The sequence below is a fragment of the Rhineura floridana genome, chromosome 17 (assembly GCF_030035675.1).
Source record: "Rhineura floridana isolate rRhiFlo1 chromosome 17, rRhiFlo1.hap2, whole genome shotgun sequence".
Lineage (NCBI taxonomy): Eukaryota > Metazoa > Chordata > Lepidosauria > Squamata > Rhineuridae > Rhineura > Rhineura floridana.
Genome location: NC_084496.1, coordinates 6,383,800 through 6,399,063, shown reverse-complemented (window position 1 = coordinate 6,399,063; position 15,264 = coordinate 6,383,800). Strand labels below are relative to the sequence as shown.

General features: G+C 44.2%; 1 protein-coding gene across 14 annotated transcripts in view; it reads right to left on the bottom strand.

Moving 5' to 3' along the window:
* Nucleotides 1-680: 680 nt before the first annotated feature.
* GLYR1 (glyoxylate reductase 1 homolog) overlaps nt 681-15,264 on the bottom strand; it is a 44,058-nt gene continuing 29,474 nt past the window's right edge. For 10 of the 14 annotated variants that reach the window (XM_061600443.1, XM_061600446.1, XM_061600436.1 and 7 more), the window contains 7 exons: nt 12,622-12,721; nt 10,553-10,663; nt 7,567-7,668; nt 7,089-7,251; nt 5,877-6,056; nt 5,286-5,410; nt 681-4,306 (listed from right to left, as the gene is read on the bottom strand). In XM_061600443.1, the coding sequence (XP_061456427.1) occupies nt 4,232-4,306; nt 5,286-5,410; nt 5,877-6,056; nt 7,089-7,251; nt 7,567-7,668; nt 10,553-10,663; nt 12,622-12,721 (856 nt within the window). In that variant the 3' untranslated portion in view covers nt 681-4,231. The remainder of the gene's footprint in view (nt 4,307-5,285; nt 5,411-5,876; nt 6,057-7,088; nt 7,252-7,566; nt 7,669-10,552; nt 10,664-12,621; nt 12,722-15,264) is intronic. The other 4 variants (XM_061600437.1, XM_061600447.1, XM_061600441.1 and 1 more) reach the window with 2 other exon arrangements.

Genomic DNA, 15,264 nt, shown 5'->3' with positions numbered 1-15,264 from the left:
GCAGCTTCTGGGAGGATTGTGGCTTCATAGAATCCGGTGACAAAAACAAAGCGAGCTAGTCTACCCAAAGTTTTTTTTTTTTTTTTACTTTCTACCCAAAGTTATTTACTGTATTTTATTTTTTGCATTTATATCCTACCTTGCCTCCAAGGACCTCAAGTGGTGTACTGGTTGGTTCATCCCTCTCCATTTTATCCTCACAACAACCCTTTGAGGTAGGTTAGATGGAGAGACAGTGACTGGCCAAAAGTAAAATAACCTAGGGCAGATAATGTGAAGTCCAGACACATGTATATATTTTAAACTGTATCCAAGATAAAAAGATAAAAGAATAATTCCGAGTTGAGTGCTCTACCACTATTGATCAGAAAACGCAGCAGGCCCCGACCTGACGGAGTAAAAAGAGTGGGGCATGGCGATGGAAGCAGCTTTAACTTTGCTGTCTTGTAATGGGCAAGGCGGAAGACTGTCCATCATTCTGGGAGCCGGGTACATAAAAGTGTGAAATGTACCTTCAATTTTAACACAGGAAAAACACAATCCTGTGCCTTAGGTATCAAAAGGATGGGAAACACCAGGCCTTTTTTTTTAATTATTCCATGGATTGGGGGGGAGAAAGAGGAGAGAAAGCAAACGGAGGAGAGTATTGGTGGGGAGAGTTTAGGAACAGACAAGTAACATCGTTTACCAAGAAAGGTTTTATTTCCTTTTGCCGGTAGCTTTGTTAATTGCACAAGAAAAAAAATCATTTCTTCTGTTTTTGCCATTTAATCATCACCACACATCCTATTCTGAATGACAAACGTTAATTAAAAACAAGGCAATTTTTTAAAAAAAAAAAAATTCACAACCTTATTAACTATAGATCGGTCATCGAAGGAGAGGGAATAAAAAGAAAACTGCTTTTTCTTACAAGCTTTCCACAAGTGTCACATATTCTTTTAAAAAGGAGGGAACTAAATTAAAAGGCCTTTGCTAAAACAGAAATCCCCATTAAAAAGGAACTTTACAGCATCGTCAACAATATTAAGACAACAATGACTAAAGCCAGTTCCATCACACTCTCGCATAACCCAAGCTTCCCCCCTTCGGCAGTGTCAACAACTGGAATTTGAAGAGGCCCACAAAAAAAGGATTTTGAACAAAACTGGCTCCTGAAGAGAAACTGAGTAGCATTAAACAGTGAATCTTGCAGCCCCTTATATGTGTATATATATTTATTTATAGTGGTATAAAACTTGTGTGGGCCAGACCACACTTCTGACCCATGAAAGCTTATGCCACAATAAAAGCTTCAAGGCACCACAGACTTGCTATTGTTTTGGTGCCATCTGACCCAGCCTTAACTTCTGCCTCAGAGTGCTTTCTATTTTCCCTGGTATATCAGTAACTGTTAAGAGTCCTGCAGGAAGGATCACACCCATGAGCAGATCTTTATTCTCCTTGCCAAAGAAACCACAAGATTTGGCCTTTAATGGAAGAAGTTAGTACTTCTCCTTTACTCCCAAGCTCCGTTTGGATTTCTCACTTGAAGGCAAAATAAAGAGTTCTAGGAGCTGCTATTTCTGCTTACATCTTTTAACATTTTCTAAAGACAGTTTTATCACAAGATTAAGAAACGGGGCCCCTTCCACTGCCACCCTTGAGGCTCTTCATCTCAGGAGTCTTAGCAACTGCTGCTATAATTTACAAATTGGACTACATGAGGACCCCAAGATACAGCTGTTCTTGCTAGCTGAGAATCCTAAACTGTCTTTACACGATTAATCAGGGAAGTACAGACTCAGAAGCTCACAACAGTTGTGTGTTCATTTCCGTTGCCCCCAAACAAGTTAAAATTTCACTGTAGAGTGAAGCAACGGTCTCTGATGGTTATCTGTGGCTGAAGATCACACAAGTCAGAGCAGAAGATTCAGGGCAGCCTTTCTCAACCTGGTGGCTTCCAGACATCTGGCTGGGGCTGATAGAAGTTGTAGTCCAAAACATCTGGAGGGCACCAGGTTGAAGGCTGCCCTAGAGGAACCCAAAACTAGTTAAACTGGTTTTGCTTCTTTTTCCAGGTGGATTGCTTATACACCACAAAAGCAACAAGAGTCCTGAGCAGCATGCGCTGGTACAAGATTTGAACATTAAAGTTGGTTGTCACTAGAACTGCCCTCTTGGAGCTTCATACACACTCAACACCTCAGCCCTCTGCTTGTTCCCAACATGAAAAAGCACATCCAAATCGCTGCTACTCTCACCACGTTTGCATGCTGCCTTTCATTTTGTATTGGGGACCTACACACATGAAGCCCAATTCACATAAAGGTCCTGATCCAAGTGCTATATTCACCACAAAATGGAGAAGTACAGATTACTGGGCAGATCGGAGCTATGCATGTTAGATTCTATAGGTACAGGTCACTTATGGCAAACATGAAATCCAGTGCAAGAACTGCAGGGGATGTCCAAGCTGTTGCATTTCAAGTGTGAACACAGAACTCCCTTCAAAGATTAATACTGAGATTTTTTAAAAAGATTCTTCTGCATTTGAAAAAAAAGTTTGCCAATTTATTGGCAAGCATCTTCTTTGCTATTTGCATGACACCCACTCATTATATCCTTGCATTCTATTCTGAAAGTTGAAGAGCTGCCAGAGAAAATTCAAAGTTGTTCATGCGACACTAGCCAGTTAGGGAAGCATGTGGTCAAGTTATGCTGTGCTCAAAAGCTCACCCTCCCTTGGAAGCAGCTGGTTGATTTGAGGGGATTATCTGAACTCTTTGGGACCCTGCTCATCTACCGTCATGGTAACCAGCCTCAAAAGCAGGACCCATTCCACACTTCCTTTTCTATTTCCTTCCTATTTCCAAAGCACAGGTAACTTGGTTGATGTTCTGGAGAGTTCACAACTTCACCTGAATCACGCCAATTCATAACTTGCTGTCACTGCCATTAGATCACTCATGCAAGCAGAGTTTACTAGACTGCTAAAGTTTTTGCCAACAAATAGGCATATCTCCTCCAATTTTACAGAAAGGAAAACATGAAGTCAAGATTCTGGGTTTAGAGTTTGGGTCTTCCTGAAGCCACTCTCTCTAATCTTATTACTTTCTTGCCCTATGGCTCTCTGGCAACATTAAAAGAATCCTAATAACCCTTACCAACCCAGAAAGCCATAGATCATCAAGTGTGAATGTGCAGCATGCATGCTACCAGACTTAAAACTAAAGGAAGACCAAAGTTTCTAACCTTCACTCATTAAAATACACATGACAATTCATTTTCTGAATTATATAAAAATATGGTTTTACAGCAATATTCAGACTGGATTAGCCTTTTGGGAATCAGCCTCTTATATCAAGGATGGGGAACCTGTGCCCCTCTGGATGTTGCTGGAATACAACCCTCATCATGCCTGACTATTGCCCATGCTAGCAGGGGCCGATGGGAGTTGGGGTCCAACAATTGAGAGAGCCAAAGGCTGCTCTTAAATGTATTCAGCATATTGGAGCCCCATGCCCATACACTGTGTAACCTAAAAACTAAGCTGTCTCTGTGGGGATGGCATGAACGGAGCCTGTTTTGGTTCTCAGAACTAATTCCATTATGTTGAGGTGGGGATTACTCCGAAACTCCCATGCCAATTTTAGCCCTATCACCTTCTTAATCTGATCATTTCCTTCTAGGGGAGACCCCCCCACTGAAGAGCCAGGTTCCCATTCCAGTCAAGGTCTAGCCTGAGCCATAGAGGTTCACAGGTAGGTGGGACATCCTTCTTTCAGTTATCCCGACTGCACAAGAGAGGCCAATGCAAACATCACTCACAGAAAAAGAAGTGAAACAGCAGTTGGAAACAAACAAGAACCTTGGGGACACAGGTACAAGTTACAGCCAGAAGAAGCCAAGCAGCAGACTCCTTTGCAAGAGTCACCCTCAGGGTTCCTGGGATGCCCTGCCACCAATTCCATTCCGTGTCTCTCCACGCGTGGTACAGATGTGTTGTCAAGTAAGCAATGATCCGAGCCCTTCTCCACCTACTCTCGCTGCTGCTGCTGCTGCTGCTGACACAGGAAGGCTTGCGATAGCAACTGCCCTTGTGGCAAATCTCAAAAGAGTTTTTGTATTTTAAAAAAAGAAAAAATGGGGGGGGGGAGTAGAAGAAGAGACAGACAGACAGACTGGTCCAGAGTTAAAACCCAGTATTCATCATAATTAATAATAATGGTATTAACAAGAATGGGGTAGCCTAGTGGATGTAGGCCCTGTACACAGCAGACATGTCATTGTCAGATTGGTCCAATGCTTTCGCCCGTTTGTAGACCTGAAGGAGGAGAAAAGCGGTAAGAAATCAGGCCTTCTAGAAACAAAATTATTCTGATACTATTAGTGGTTTTCCACTAGAATGCAGGACATCCCCAGCAATAGAAATAACCCCCTCCTTTGAGTAACGCTGTGTGAATGAATTGGGACAGCAGATAGCAGCTATGCAGGGCAGCCTTTGAGGAAAAGCCTGCAGGGCACAATCACCATAACAAGGCTTTCTCCATGGGCGTTTCATTCCATGGCAATGATGAGGCTGCGTCATGTGCAACAAATGAAGCATTCCATTAAAATAGAAACTTTCCATAGCTATAAGCAATATTAAATCGCCAGACAATACACAGGGATGGGCAGCCTGTGGCCTTCCAGATGTTTGGCTCCAGCTTCCCAGCATAGCCAACGGACAAGGATGAGAGGAGGCTGTAGTTCAGCAACAAGAACTGGAAAGCTACAGGCTCCCCCAGGTCTACCCCACACGTTTAATTCTAACCATGAGAAGCCAATGCAAACAGAATGGTTTGACAAAGCTGTGAAAAAAAATGCTTGAATGCAGAGGAATGATTGGCAGACCGAGAAAAGCAAGTTCCATAATTGTGGGGCACCATCAAGATCACCTCCCGATAGCTACTTGCTGTCTTAATAAAAAGGTGTGTAAATGGAGCTATCAAGAGGATCAGGGTTCAGAAAGTCTGCTTGCCATGGCACATGTGGTGCCGCCAACTGGCAAATGTGATCAGTGTCCAGCCTGCCTGCCCACTTGGAAGATGGGTGGGTGGGTATCATGTGCCAGAGACACACCACTTCCCCAGCTCCAATGTTGTGAGGAAGGCTGGGGGTGTCTGACAGCTGGGTGGCCCTGGCACCTAAAGAGCCCTGGCCACGTAGGGCCCAACGGGCAACTCCTGCCCTTTTCAAATAGGACTCAAGGTGGTGTCCTAAAGATGGGGCTGGACAGAGATGAGCCTGGGCAGTACACGTACCTCATTGGCTGCAGCTGCCATGGGAGTTGGGTGGTTAACAGAGTCGCCTAGTGCAATGGCTAATCTGAGATCCTTCTGGATGTATTTCAGGTAGAAATCCGGTTTAAAATTTCCTTGCAGGATGTCTGGAAAAAGGGAGGACATAAAACCCCAGGGTACATTTCCACATTCAGCTTTCCCAGCTCTTGACCCCTTTCTCTCTTTCCTTTGCAGACTTCACCACCAGCAACAAACTAAACCCGCCCACAGATGTCAAGGGACCTTTTACAGTATCAGGTTGCTACTTTGACCGGAGGTGACCCCCATAGGCCCTGCAAGTGGAAATCTATCCTAACCCTGCTTTCAGTGATAAAACCTAGGACACTGCTAGACTGTGACCCTCACCCTCATCTATTTAAAAGCCTGTCTAATTACGTCCAACAAGTAACATGTTGGCTTAGATGTCAGAGTATGAATCTACAGCAAATGCACCCTACCTACACTGATGGAAGACAGAATCCCAGAAGCACCCCCCCACACACAGTCTGCAACTGCTTGGTGACACTTAGATACTACCTCTCTACGTTAGAGAGAAAGAGGAGAGAACTTTACTTTGGCACTTCTGGTCCAAGAAGATGCTGGCAAGTTGTCCCTGGTTGAGGATATCCAGAAGAGTCTGCTGGGACTGACCAGTCACTTGAGCCAGAGTCAGCCCTTCCGCTATTGTGGCCATGAAGCTTCCTTGGACCATGTTCACGATCAGCATCATCTTGGCAGCATTACCCACTTCTCCTGTGAGAGAGAGGGGGAGGCACACGCTGTTGGACAGCTCTACGTAAGGGAAAAAGCAAGAGCCTACACCAAGGCCTCTGGCATCTAAGCCCTTCTGAAAGACACCCACTGAAATCCATTAGTCCTTCTGTTGGGGGGGGTGTGAATCACTAAAATCCCTCCTCTGGCATTGCCAGAAGCAAAAAGTAGGCACGGCCAGGGGCAAAAGTGGGCAGAGTAATGGGTGCAAGCCATACCTTTGTAAAGCAGCCTACATTCCAGGCACACAAGTTAGAAGCTTCTACCCCTCCACACACCCTACCTCTCTATTCTCTGTCCAGCAAGCAAGAGGCATTGCCCTAGGACACATTTTAGCCAGGAAAAAGCATTCAAGGAGAGCATGGACCAGGGCTAGGGAGAGGTGCGACCTACAGAGAGGCCTGGAGGGCGTCACTGGGCTGCTGGGCCTGAAGTTCTTCACCCCTGATGTAAAGCCCTGAATGATTCTGGCTATATTCCAGACTTGCTCCTGGCACACACTATGATGACGTTATTGTTTTCATATATAAGCTTTAACAACATTTAGGATGCATGTATGGATATATGTAATATTGCCTTATGAGGTTCTTGATTACAAACCAGTGTGTGAAACAAAGTGGGCTGGTGTGAATTAGTCCAAAACTTGCACCTGGAAACAGAAGTGTTTCAGAAATAAAGATGATGTGGACACAAAATTTTATGTTCTCCTGCCTGAACAAACAGAGGTTAGGCCCACCTTTCCATTCCACCTCTTTGCATGGGGATACTTACAGTAGGGGTGGGCAACCTCCAGATGTTGTCAAAACTCCCATCATCCCTAGCCAGCTGATGACCAGTAGTCGGGGATTATGAGAGTTGTAGTCCACCAACAGCTGCAGACCACAGAGCCCCACCCCCCACTATGCAGAATTAGGGATGTTTAAGCCAATTGAAATCAATGGATTTCAGAAGGACTATTCTGCTTATGAATTAGCCTACTATGATTCTTTCCAACACTGGATTGGAAGACATTACCTAGGAAAAAAGAGGTCTTCCCCATGGCTTGGAAACAACTACTGCAGTCTTCATATAAGCCCCTGTCTCCAGCAGCTAATATCACCAGCATCCCATCGTTAGATAGTTGTTGGTTCCCTGAGACTGGTGCCTCCAGAAAACGACCACCCCTGGATACAATCACCTGGAGGAAATGAGAGAAAAAAACATCCTTATTATGTATGCACAGGGCACACACAAGCAGTATCAACCAAGAGGTCAAATAGGAAAGCTATACTGCATGATCAACTTGTAAACAATCAGGAAACACAGTTAATCACAAGAGCACCTATGAACTCCCTCAAGCTGATGATTAAGCTCCTTTTGAGAAAACAGAAAAGTCACATTAGATCAGAGGCAGCCAACCTGATGCCCTCCAATTGTTGGACTACAATTCCCATCACCAATAGAGGTAACTCTATTGCATGATAAAAACATGTACACAGTCTGCTATGGTTACCTGGGCAAGTTCTGTAACAGTGTCCGCATCCACGGTGGACATGTCCACGTAGCACTTTCCTGGACGTATACCCTGGAGAACTCCACTAGGACCCAGCACCAGCTGTGGAAACAGAAGAGCGGCAAAGCAATAGGGTGTCTGCAAAGGAACTCCAATCTTGCCAGTGCTAAAGTGGCTTCTACTAACCTCCTTTGCAAGAGCTCACCGAAAGAGCTCACACTCCATGAGTGGCAGCAAAATTATCTACCTTAAGTTAGCTGCTGGAGTTAGTGGATAGTTTTAAGGATGATGTACACAAAAGACAGGGACATGGTGGCATTACTGCTTTGCACTACACACACACACTTAGATAAGGGATGTTTGGTTGAAGCTCCATCAAGATGAAACAATGTGCTGTTCCAAGGGGAGGGGGAACAACTGGGCCACATTTAAGGCCATTTAAGTGTCACCCAAGTGCCACATTTACAGGGCATTGTCACATTTACAGGGCATTTTAAGTGTCACCCATGTGGGTGCAATAATCAGCAGCACTATACCATCACCTGTACACACTATAATCCATGTAGCCCAACTGCTTACCCAAGAATGACATTCTCCACATGGAAACCTCCCATCCATTAACTTACACAGCCTCGCAATGAGGACAAAAAAGAAGCAGGGGCAGTACCACCAATTAAGCCGCCCGACTAGATCAGCCACGCAGGGCCTTCTCTCAGTCCCACCAACGAAAACAGCTAGGTTGGTGGGGACTAGAGAGAGGGCATTTTCAGTGGCGGCCCCCACTCTCTGGAACTCCCTCCCGTTCGATCTTCGCCATGCCCCTTCCCTGGATACATTTCGCCGAGCCTTGAAAACTTGGCTCTTTGGACAGGCCTTTGGGATCTCCGGGGTGGGCTAATTTTTCTGTGATTGTTTTATAATTGTTATTGATTGCCCTACATGGTTTTATACTGCTACATTAGTGTTGACTGCATTGTATTTTATTTTGTATTACATTGTATTTTACTGCATTTTAATGTGTACGTCGCCTAGAGTGGCTTCGGCCAGATAGGCGACACAAAAATTAAATTTATTATCATCATCATCATCTGCTTAATGTGTTGACACTGTAGGGCTCTGGGTGGCTAATAGTTATGCCAATAGGCCATTTGAAATGGGAGAAGACTCTTTTAAAGAAGGATGAGGAGGCAGCTGATGAGGAAGCCTTCTACCAAAGACCTGCTGCCAGAATAGACAATATTAGGCCAGGCCAGTGTAGGCTACTTGGTGTCCTCCAGATGTTCTAGGCTCCAACTCCCATCAGCCCTGGCCAGCATGACGAATGAATGAGAGCTGGTGCCCTCCAGATGTTCTGGGCCAGATGGACAAATGGTCTAACCTGTTATCAAGGCAGCTCCCACTGTCTAGTTGGCGAGAGGCCCATCACAGTTTCTATGTTACTCTGGATTGCATTAAACTCAGCCCCTCGCTTCACTTTTGTATAAGTTACTTACCTCATATTGTGCTTTGTTTGAGTAGTGGGAATGGTGTGAGCTAAGTAGGACCCTGGAACTCAGTCGCCTAATAAGTAGAAAAATGCACTCAACTGTGCCAGTGGCGTCCCTGCCTCTTCCCCCCTTTCTTTTCTAAGATTTTACCAAGCATTGATCACAGACTTTCAAGCCTACTCTTGCAGCCATACAAGAGCTACAAAACTTGAAGAATAGGCACGGTCCTCTTTATTAGAAATATTTATTTTAACTGAGCAGTATATGAATTGATTAAATAAAAATATTCCACCTTCTATTAACATTATTGGGCTTTTAGAGTGTGTCTTAAGGAAAACATGAACTGATAGTTAGATTGATAGTGAGATTGAGGTTCAAGTTCCACCTCTTCATGGTCTCGGGCAAATTACTCTCTCAGACTGTTCCTCAACTATAAAATGGGAACAACAGTGACCTCTCACAGGGTCGGCTGCTGTTGCAGAAAAGCCACAATAAACTTTTGTAAAGCACTTTAAGCTACAAAATGATACAATTTACTTCTATAGCAGACTGTTAACTTATCCCACAGATTTTTTTAAAAAAAATAACACATACAGGCCTATATTTATTTTGCAGGTTTATATCTTGCTTTTTCAACTACAGCCCTTAATGTGGCTTACAAAATTAATAAACGTACAATACACCAAGAACACTACAAAATGAAAAAAAAAAAAACCAGCTCTGCCCAAACTTACAGCGTAATTGGCAGTCATACATTTAAAAGAGGATTAAGCATTCGGGCATGTTTTATCAACACACAGCTGAAAAGGTAGACTGACCTTGATCTAAACGCTAACAGTGTTTCCCAAACTTTGGATACTTGGGGAGTATTCTTTCTGAATTAAACCTGGGAGACACACTTCACTCTTAACACCCAATTCCCACCCCTCAAGCTTCCAGAACAGGCAAGCCTCCTCCTTGCAAAAATGGGACAGCTCAGTTAACACAGAGTCCCATCCTTTTCTTCCCAGTCAAGCCAAGGTTTCCTGGACAACGGCAATGCTTCTGGGTTTTGCCTGCATATGCTGCACAAGGGAACCCTAGCATGTCCTTATCCCAAGGAAGAAGATATCTGCTCAAAAAAGAGGGTGAGCGGGAAGGGTTAATCCATGTTGTACAAGCCCTCACTTCTTCAAGCAGCATAGATTACCATCCTCATCGATGGAGGATGCCTCTGATTTAGCAGGTAAGCATGCCCTGGCAGACGGTTTGAGAATCACTGTACTCAACAAACCTATTGGACATCCCTGCTAGGAAGCTTTAGAACCAGGAACAGGATTTCTGCATTTGCAAGGCCCACCATTGAAAAGAGCTGTAGAGCTACACTTCTGGAATCACTGGAGGGGCATTCATCCGGAGCCAGTGTTTACAAGAAGCCTGTCTTTGGCCAGGGCAAGTCAGCTCTGCGTACAGCACAGTGGGGAAGATGGGAGTATGCAAGAGAAAGAGGTAATCCTTACATCCTTGGCTGCCTTGGGATCAGATACGCAGGCGAAAGTGATGTCACAGGTCGAGACCACTTCAGCGGGGGTTCTTCCCAACCGTGCCCCCTCCTGGATGAACAAATCACACTGCAAAAGTCACAGACCCAAATGTAAGAAATGGAAGCCACTGAACAAGAAAGGCCAACTTTGGCCTTTGCTCTACCAGGGACCCTGAAGTGCTTAAGGTTTAACATTTGAGTTAAAGTTGTAAGGATCGAATTTATAGCTGTGAAATGCCTACAAAATGCGACCTTATAAATTAATATCCATCTACTATTTACAGAGATATTCATGATTTTGTGAATTTTGATGGCAGCCATCTTGATAACATCATCAAACTATACACCACAGACCATAGAGTCACACCATGGAAATTATGTATCTAAAGCTAGTTTCTGATCAAATAAAACCAACCGCCCATTCTTTTAATTAATTCTGCCACAAAATTACAACTGCTTCCCTACTAATTGCAGTCTGGGCCAGAATAAAAATAAGTTCCCATAAACAAAAGCAACAGCGTCGTGTAATTCTATAGAGGCTATTTAGAAACAAGAACCTTGTTTCTGGGCTGTGGGATCACATTTAGTGATATTGGGATCTCTTTTCCACTTTCTAGAGGGGTTAGTTGTCCTCTTTTAGGCAGTGGCTTTCACACAGTATTCTGAAAAAGCCTAGGGTCCCATAGCAGCTGATCTGGTCCATAGTTCCAGTGGCAATGACTGTAGCCTACCTTCCAATCGCAGCCATGCAGGCTGCAGCAGTTATGGCTCAGTTCCACAACACAGCCCAGGGAGGGCAAGGTGGGTGGGTGGGAGAGAGAACCTAACCTGTCCTGAATGATGGAAGGAGACCATTTTCTACTTCTGTTGGCAGGTGGAGATGGATCCTGACACTATTTTCCATCTCCCTCCTTTGGGAGTTGTTAGCATCTGGGCCATTCCCCAGCTGCTGGCTGCTAGATAGTGGCTACAATACTATGCTGGAAAGCATGGATATCTTAGTACAACCCTACACATGATGCTCACATGAATCATCACACCCACTGCTGTACCTGTACCTAACTGGTAACTTTATATTGGAAGTGGTGGTATTTTTACTTTTACTGAGATAGTGGTGGTCACGGCTGTTCCAGGGGCCAGGAGAAGCACTGGGCCAATTCCCCCATTTTTCTTAACAGGCTCTCTTATTTCAAGCCTTGCATCTTCAGGCTGCTTTCACCCCAGAACAAAGGGTGGGGGAACCAAGCCAGCTTTGACAACTGCTTTTAAGGATAAGACAAGCACACTGATCTAAGTAATCTCTAAGCTAGCCCTTCCAGCTGGCTGTAGCAGAGGGACAGAGGGCTGCAAGGCCTACTCCATTGGCTCTGCCAACATATGCTGCCACTGGGCTCCCCCTCTACTGCAACTTTTTCCATTCAAGGAAGTCAGTATCAGAAGTTTGTATCTTTACAAACGGATGCCTGTATCTGTTTATTTCCTCTTCCCTCCCCATTCATTTTTCCTTTAATGTCATCTCTTTTCAGTTGTAAGCCAGCAGGGACTGTCTCGTTTGATATTTGATCTCATGTATAAGCCATTCTGGGAGCCATTTTGCCTGAAGAGCAGGGTAAAGATGCTTTGAATAAATTCATCTCCAAAACCGTAGTACGAGAACAATTTGGGCACAGCTGTCCCAGAGATCAGAAGGCAGAACTTCTGCTACTAGCCACAAAAATAGCACAAAAATGGGAGGAAAAACATGAAGCAGAGGGAAGGAAAATGTTACCATGGCTACTATGATCTGATGTGATAATTTAAGCTGACTTTGTCATAACAATAGCTGAGCTCAGAAATGCATAACTCAAAAGGCTATTCTAAATGGGACCGACAGAAAAGCACATATTTTGGTCAAATGGCTTCCCTTCATACTACACTTCCTAGCTCAGTGAAACCCTACTGTCCACGGTTTGGGATGATGGCTTCATTTAAAGACAGAGCCTCTATCAAGGTGGCTCTAATACAATGTTTTGAACTTGACTCATCCTTCCTAAAGAACAAACTCACCTTTTCAGCAGTCCGGTTCCAGACCGTGACAGTATGGCCCATTTTTAGTAAGTTGGACACAATGCCACTGCCCATCAGGCCGAGGCCCAGGAACCCTATCCTGGGAAGAAGAGGAAGTTGTTAGCATTGGAAAGCTGCATAAGGACAGTATGCAATGTTGGAGACGATCATCCTTTGAAGTGGAGGCTCCTCCAAGCCCTCTGAGGTTCAAATGTCATGGAAACAGACACACAGAAACAGAGGAAGGCAGCAAGGTGCATTGTTCATAAGAACGGAGGGTTGAGAGAGCACCAATATCCTCAGGAGGAGGAATGCAAATGGCTCGTATTTATATCCCTGGCAGAGAGCCACTGCTTGACTGACATCACCAATCTGCTCTATGCAGCAAGCAGTTTGGACTCAAGAGGAATTTCTTTCTGCTCAGATAGATAAGTGAACCTCCTCCTAAGAGTACAGGAGGCCCACATGACAATGTACTGGGTACACAAAGTCATAGCCACCGGCAGCCCCCTAGCATAGTGCAGTGATAAACATCTTGGGCTTGCATGTGCAAGACTAAGGTTTGAATCCAGCTCAAGCACGGCTGAGCAACCGGACAATTCCCTCTTTCAGCCTCAGAAAGCTGCGGTGAGAATAAAATAAGATAGAGGGCTTTTTTAAAAACAACAACAACAGCAGTAGAAAAGAGTAACCATAGCTTTTTAAAAATATTATTACGAAGGACAAGAATTGAAATGAAGGTATTACAGAAATTCTGCAGCTATATTTACTAGCTATTTCATAGTTGCCCAATAATTAACATTCTCTGGGCAACTTAGAAAAATATTGAAACCATTTTAGGTCAAAATCAAGAAAAATGCAACTACATAAAGGAGCACGAAAACAACGCTAAAAAGAGAAAAAACCCTAAAATATCATACCAGCAGTGAACAGATGTATTAAATTCCAAGAAATTAAGCATTCAACATTAAAACAAAATGCAGAGTTAAAAGTATCAAATTTTAAAAGCCTACAAGAATAAGGTGGTCTTTACCTGGCACCACAAAGGTAATAACATAGGTGCCAGATAAGCGTCTCTGGAGAGAGCATTTCCTTAGTGAGGGCTATTGTTGAGAAGGCCTTCATGCAGGATGCAGTGGCATGAAACATAAAACACTTTCCATGTGGCAGGATGCAAAATGCTTGTGGTTGGGAACGATGAATCCCAGGATTCTGCAGACCTAGATTCGCCCTCACGCATTTTACACTCGATGCTTCTTCTCAAACCACACACTAACACAATCTCAAAATCCACAAGGTCGCACAGCTTCTACAACCATTACTGTTCACATTAAAGCTCTTAGCAACATCCCGTATAGCCCGATTATGGGAATACACAGCATTTGGTATCCTGGTGAAAAACTTGCAGATCAAAAATAATGTATGTATTTTTAAAAGCTTTCAGATATCCCACCTGCAGGAATTAGACACTTGTATAAGTCTCTGTTCACATCTTAGCAGCCACTCTAGGTTTATAGTTAGAAATAGCCGCTGTTAACATGCAACATTCCTTACCCAATTTAATACCAAGGGGGCGGGGGCAGACATTGGAACAACTGTAGTTAAGAGGATCCTGCAAGCAATTTTAGTGAACTATAAAGAAAGCAATAAGATCCAGAGACACCAGCCTGGAACAAAGACAAATTACCCTTGGAAACTTACAAAGAGTATGAGTGACTATTTCCCTCCTCAATTAACAAAGGCGGTTCAAAGCTGATCTTAACAAAACTAACTCATAAGCATTTTAGCTTCCTGCCTGCCATTTAGTTCACAGCTGGCTGCACTTGCAATGCTTAAGTAAACCAACACTGAGAGGCTTGTGGCAAGCCACTGTTGAAACAGCTTCACACCCAGAGCTCAGCCCAACTGCACTTCTTGTCTGCTTCTGAGCTGCCACTGGGAAAGGGTTTACCTGAATACCTTCATTGCTACGTTAAGTTTCCCTTCAGCGAGCCTGAAAAATGGACATTCCGAGATGGCTGCAGCAATGAACAGGCCACAGCCTGTTCTGCATCGGAGCAGGAGGGAAATTGCCTCTGAGAGCGAGACAGGAAGTGCAATTGTGGCTCCTGCCCCTCTAGAAAGGAGGAGGGAGCACAGGAAGTGCCAGAAGACACCAAGTGTCACAGAGTGCTGTTCCTGGAAGGTAAAAGGGTCCTGCCTCTACCCTGGCTTCTGGCAGTTTGGAATTGGTGGTTAAACAGAGTTAGCTGCCTGACCTGCCCTGGAAGAAAATGCTATTTTTTTTTGGTTGGGTGGATCTTCATCCAGTTACAGAAAAGGCAACTCCAAGCAGATTCCCGCAACAATCCTTGAGCTGTGACAAAAACAGCTTTCACTTTTCAAAATACATTCAACAAACCAGATTAGAATACCCAGGAAGTCTCCTGTTAATTTTTATTTATCAGTTGTATCAGACCCTTCCTTCAAGGAACTCAAGGGAAACATACATGATGTTATTCTCATTTTATTCACACAACCACCTTGCAAGGTGGTATGGCCCAAGGTTACACAGTGAGCTTCCTGACTTTTACTCCAAGTTGGACTATACTACTGGGGAACTGTCCATCCATCTGAGTAACACAAAGGGAGGGTTCCCACGGA